The 6,152-nt window shown below is 53.4% G+C and overlaps 1 protein-coding gene across 1 annotated transcript; it reads left to right on the top strand.

Moving 5' to 3' along the window:
• Positions 1 to 330: 330 nt before the first annotated feature.
• On the top strand, positions 331 to 6,152 carry USP1 (ubiquitin specific peptidase 1). Its single transcript, XM_044003059.1, is given in 10 exon segments — positions 331 to 690; positions 798 to 935; positions 1,018 to 1,124; positions 1,311 to 1,484; positions 2,118 to 2,623; positions 2,626 to 2,710; positions 2,712 to 2,771; positions 3,394 to 3,569; positions 4,627 to 4,828; positions 5,079 to 6,152. Coding segments are annotated over 10 exon segments (2,556 nt in total). The 3' UTR covers positions 5,827 to 6,152.

The following is a 6,152-nucleotide window of genomic DNA, read 5'->3' as shown; positions in this document are numbered from 1 at the left end:
GGCAGGGTCGCGGCGCCCGGCGCGGGGGTCCTGGCGCCGCGGAAAACGCGCCAAGTCTGCGCCGGCGGCGGCCGCGTCCGGACCCCCCCCTCATAGCCCTCCGGAGGCCGGCAGACCCTCGCCCCCCGCCCGGAGCCCGGACCCCCGCCCGGCCCGCCCCGGGGATGGAGCCGCGCCGGCGGCCGCTGCCATGAGCAAGTAAGCAGCGCGGGCCCCGCCGGGAAACTGAGGCAGGCCGGGCGGCCCCCTCCCCCCTTCCCGGGGCTCCGCGCGGCGGGGGGGACGGCGCGGGGGTCTCGAGGTCCGGGGGGCGGGGGTAGAAGGGGCGCGATGGTCGTCTTCCCCACTCCGGGCCAGCCCGGCTGGGGGGGGTCGCCGGAGGTCCGCCCCCAGCAGCGATCGCCGCGGGCCCCGCCCCGCCCCGCCCCCCCCCCTCCCGGGGCGCACCGCGGCTGGGGTCGTGACCTCTGGTCGCTCGGCAGGTGCCGGCCGGTGACGGGGGAAAGGATGCCCGGGGTGCTGCCCGGCGAGAGCCACGGGCCGCCGGCCAGGTGCAACCCCAAGAAGAGCCGCCTGTCCCTCAAGTTTCTTCCCAGAAGGAAGGAGACCAAGCGGGCCCTGGATTCCACGGAATCGCAGGGACGACGAGGAGCGCGAACGGCGGACGCCGCCGGCCCCCGACCGTTGTGGGTGCCGGGAGGGGGCCCGGGGCGGCGGGGGAGGGGGCGGCGGGGCGGGGGCCTTCCGGGCGGCGGGGGCGGGGCCTCCGGGCCGCCCGGGGCTCACGGCCACTGTGACCCCGCAGGGACCAGGTGGTGCCCGCGGGCCGCCGCGCAGCCCTCCCCGCTGGGCTGCGAGAGAGAGGGAGAACCTGCTGCCCTTCCGTGGGGCTCAACAACCTGGGCAACACCTGCTACCTGAACAGCGTCCTGCAGGTGGGCGGGGGCCGGGCCGGGAGGGGGGGCGCCCACGCGGAGCCCCTCCCCCAGCCCTCCTGACCCGGCCCCTCCCCCTCAGGTGCTGTACTTCTGTCCCGGCTTCAAAAGCGGAGTCAAGCACCTGTTTAACGTCATTTCGAGGAAGAAGGAAGCCTTGAAGGACGAGGCCAGCCAGAGAGGGAGAAGGTGAGCGGGCGGGGCGGGAGCCCGGGGGTGGGGGCATGAAGGAGGTCGGCCCCGGTTGCCCCGCCCCGACAAGGGGTCAAACCCGGAAAGGGGGGGCCGTCGAATCCCCGTGGCCGATCGGGACTAAGGAGGGGGCTTTTAGCCCTTTTGTCTGGAAGAAGGGGGAGGGGCAGGCGGGCTGAGGAGGTGTCTCCGTGCAGGGAATTGCAAGGACGACAACCCGGCCAGCTACGAGTTAATATGCAGCCTGCAGTCTCTGATCATCTCGGTGGAGCAGCTTCAGGCCAGTTTTCTTCTGAATCCAGAGAAATACACGGACGAACTCGCCACGCAGCCAAGGAGGCTGCTCAACACTCTCAGGTACGGCCCCTCGCGCTGCACCAGCCAGCCCACCCTCCCTTCTGGGGGCAGCTAGGCGCTGCCAGGCACAGACTTCCAGTCCAGCCTCAGGTATCAGGTGCCAGCTCTGATTCCGGACCTGTTTGCCTCAGTTGTCCTCCTCTGTAAAGCGAGCAAATCACTTCAGTTACCTCTGTCAAAACCCCACATGGGGTCATGGAGAGGTGGCTGTGACCAAAGTGACTGGATGACAGTAACTGCTAGGTTCTTATGTTTATTGAATAGGTTTTTTTTTAAAAGCATTAACTTTGGTTGTTTCCCTGAACAGTGGAAGGGGAAAGACCCTATAGGCTGGGTTGTTACTATATACTGATTAAATGAGAAATGCCCTTATTGTTTAAATTCTAATAGATGTATTGCAATCAGAGTGGAAATTTGTATGCATTTCACAGTTACAGATTACGGATTGAGGTTCTTGGCTTTTGCTTGTCCTTTTTTGGCCCATTTGTTGGTGCTTTGGGTTGGGCAAGGCAACAGATGTTGATTGTGGTCATTAAGGAGATGTACTATATTGGGGGGGGAGAGGCTTAATTCTTTTAAATGGTGTTAATACCTTTTAAGTGACAACAGCTACTGTGAACTTGTTTTTTACAGGGAACTGAACCCTATGTATGAAGGATACCTGCAGCATGATGCTCAGGAAGTCTTGCAGTGCATCTTGGGAAACATTCAGGAAACATGTCAACTCTTAAAAAAGGAAGAACTGAAAAACTCACCTCCCCAGCTAGAGGAGAAGCCTTCTTCTCCAAGAGAAGGCAGTGAAACAAACACCTTAGAGGATGAGGGGATGACCAGCTCCGAGGAAGGCAAAGACAAACTCCCAAAGGGGAACGGGAAAAGGAAAAGTGACAGTGAAGTGGGGAATCCCAAGAAGAAACCTAAGCTGTCCAAGGAGCCAGCGGCCTCTGAAGAGAACCAGAGGCAGACCCGGTCCAAGAGGAAAGCAGCTGAGACGCTCGCTTCAGAAGGTTCTCCCGAAGCGATCTCCAGAGGCGCCGCTGATGGAGACTGTGCCCGGCCCAGCCACAAGAAATCCCGACTCAAACTCAACTGGCTGAAGCCCCTGCCAAACAGCCCAGCGTCCTTCTCCAAGTTCTGCAGCCTGGGAAAATCACCACACACTCGGGGCCCAAAGGGCCTTCGAAAGGAAACGGAAGGGAGGAGGAAGAGGACTTGAGAGATGATCCTGGGGGAAGCTGTGCTTCCAGGGAAGAGCGCAGAGGACAAGGAAATGCAGGCTGTGAGAAAACCCAGGTCAGTGTGCACACTTCCCATGATGCACCAGTACAATCAGAGTTTGAACCTTCTTTGGGGGGCTCAGCCTCAGCCACTTTCGGGGGGGGGGGGTGTTTGCAGAGTTTTTAATTTCAGCAGCAGATTCAGCACCACAAACTTCTGTCTTGAATGTATTCTTATCCTATGAGAAAACTTAAGTTTTAAAACTTTTAATTACCTGTGGCTGTTTAAAGGCTCTAGGAAAAAGGAATGCTGTAGAGGGGCGTGAGCTGCCATTGGGCTGTAGCGCCAGCTGGACTCTGCTGCCTAGTCAGTTAAAAGGCATCCAGAGAAATTGCTTAAATACTCCTGATTTTCTGTAAATGGTTGCTTTAAAGACAGAGGAGCCAGGCTTTGGGCAATTCCCCATAGAAAAAGAGTAGGGAAAAGAGGTTTCACCATGTAGCATTTCCCCCAGGCTTGTGTTCTGTGCCTCCTTTTATCGTGTTGCTAACTCATGGGCTGAGAGAATGGCCTGAAAAGGAGAAGTTCAGGTTTCTCATGTGTCGCTCAGGTAAGATTGGTAGTATCACATCAGGCTAGGCGAAGGAGCAGGAGTTCTCAGGCAGGTGTCGCATTCTGAGTGCACCTTCTTTGTAGGGATGGAACAAGTCTGCTTTGAATTGGTGGAGAAATTATTCCAAGGCCAGCTGGTTTTGAGAACTCGGTGCTTGGAGTGTGAGAGCTTAACAGAGAGGAGAGAAGACTTTCAAGACATCAGTGTGCCGGTCCAAGAAGAGGAGTTTTCCAAAGTGCAGGAGAATTCAGAAAGTGAGTATGACCCACAAAGAGGCTCTCAGCGGGAAAAGATGAACCCAGGAAGGCGTGATTGGAAACAGTCATGCACAAAAGCTAATGATTCACTTAAACCGTCCTCCCACAGAGAAGGGGTCTGGTCCTCTTAGCTTACTTTATAATAGCATTCATCAGGAGAACTTGGGCCCACAAAATTTGAAGCCCTGCTCAGCTACTAACATGTCTCTGTAGAACAACACTAGTAGTGTTATTTGGGGGAAGCAGAGATTTTTGGATTATCCTGTGGAAAAGCTAATACAGGTTGATTGGGGGTGGGGTTTTGTTTTTAGTCCTTTTTCGGTCTCTCAAATGATGAGTTACTTTTTCAGTCTGTTCCTTGTTTTAATTAAGCTTTAATGGTTGAACTTTTCAACCTCCTTCTACTTGGGGTTAAATGACTTGCCCAGGGTCACACAGCTAGTATCAAGGGTCTGAAGCCGGATTTGAACTCAGGTCCTCCTGAATCCAGGGCTGGTGCTCTATCCACTGTGCCACCTAGTTGCCCCCAAACTACCTCCTACTTGGTTTTGTTTTGTTTTTTTAAGTGAGGCAATTGGGGTTAAGTGACTTGGCCAGGGTCACACAGCTAGTAAGTGTTAAGTGTCTGAGGCCGGATTTGAACTCAGGTCCTCCTGACTCCGGGGCCGGTGCTCTATCCACTCTGCCATCTAGCTGCCCCTACCTCCTACTTGTAACAGTTTGTTGGGTGCCCTCCGTTCTTGATAACATTTCAGAAGCCAGATTTTATAAATTCCCTATTCTGAGATGTTATGCTGCTGATGAAATAGAACAGGAGATTTCACCTTTTAGAGTCTACTATAAGCAAATATAAACTTGAAGGCAAAGTTTAATACTAAAAACATTTAGTGGAGGCAAGCAATGGCATCCTGTCTATGTAGAAGGCAGGCAGCTTCTGAATCCAACCACCATCCCGTTAGCATCAGGAAGTCCTTCCTTTTTCTTGAATGTGACCTTGTTAATGAGCCTGAGAGAGGAATGTATGTGAGGGACTCACCAGGATTGTCTTTTACAGTTTCTCCAGAGCCCAAGACGGAGCTGAAGAGCCTCAAGTGGGCCATCTCGCAGTTCGCTTCTGTGGAGAGGATCGTGGGGGAGGACAAATACTTTTGCGAGAATTGCCATCACTACACGGAGGCAGAGAGAAGCCTCCTCTTTGACAAGATGCCAGAGGTGATAACCATCCACTTGAAGTGTTTTGCTGCCACGGGCTTGGAGTGAGTATCAGACTAAATTGGATCAAAACTGCTTCGTCTGAGCATTGCAGCATGCACCCCCCAGCATTCCAGCCCTTTATTACAAGGGGAGGGGAAAAGTGGGAAGTCTCTTCACAAATGGGGGACCAGCAAAAGGTAGTTAGGAGCCAGATCAGATTCTGAATCTGTCCTCAGAGGTCAAAGTCATGAGTGCATTAGAATGTTTTTAAATTCAGTTTGTCATTAAATGCCTTGCCTTTTTCTTTGGAAGGTTTGATTGCTATGGTGGTGGGCTCTCCAAGATCAACACTCCCCTGCTGACACCCCTCAAGCTGTCCCTGGAAGAGTGGAGCACCAAGCCAAGCAATGACAGCTATGGGCTGTTTGCCGTGGTGATGCACAGCGGGATCACCATCAGTAGTGGCCACTACACTGCTTCTGTTAAAGTCACCGACCTTAACAGTCTGGAACTAGACAGGGAGAACTTTGTGGTGGACCAAACGTGTGACATGGCGACGCCCGATTCACTGAATGAGGAGGATGCCAAGGCTCTCACTGAAGAGCTCGACGACGAAGTCTCCTTCCGAGTCAGTGGCAAACGCAACAGCCCAGCAAAGTCTGAGCAAATATAAAAAAATGTTGAAGCCGTTGGGCTTCTCGGGGGACAGAAGAGTCGGCCGGACTTTGAGTTCTGCAGCAGCCACCGAGCGTCCAACCCCGAGAAAGTCCTTGGGGCCTTGCCCGATAACAGAAACCCCGAGTCCGGCAGCACAAACGGGGCCCAGGAGCCAGACAGAAGCAAGGAGCCCAGCAGCCAGACGGACACTAATGAGAGTGGGCTGGAAAGCAGAGTGTCAGATGTGATCCAGAGCTTGAAAGAGTATGAGGGAAAGTGGCTGCTCTTTGATGATTCAGAAGTGAAAGTGACCGAAGAAAAAGACTTTCTGAATTCTCTTTCCCCTGCGACATCTTCCACATCCACTCCATACTTATTGTTTTATAAGAAAATTATAGAGTGAGTGTATTTTCCTTGTGTAGATAATCTTATACATGGAGGTGACGGCTCATTGGCCTTCGGAAGCTCCTGGGTGATTACTGGTCTCTAGTTTTTGTGTGCATAGTGAAATCGGAATGACTGAAAACCCTGTTAAGTTTTAGAATTCATTTTCCATGTTCACTAACCGCTCTGCCGGAGACTAGCCATCCCTTAGCTTCTGAGGACAAACTTGTGTAGGTTCTGGAACAATTTGTCCAACTAGAGCTCTTTAAAAACACTTTTTAAAGAACATTTTACACCTGTCTCTTGTATTGGCTTTTAAAAATAAAGTGCTGTGTTTGTATTTTC

Source organism: Dromiciops gliroides, chromosome 4 (assembly GCF_019393635.1).
Source record: "Dromiciops gliroides isolate mDroGli1 chromosome 4, mDroGli1.pri, whole genome shotgun sequence".
Lineage (NCBI taxonomy): Eukaryota > Metazoa > Chordata > Mammalia > Microbiotheria > Microbiotheriidae > Dromiciops > Dromiciops gliroides.
Note: the sequence above shows the minus strand (reverse complement) of the source record. Positions and strands in the feature narration are given on the sequence as shown.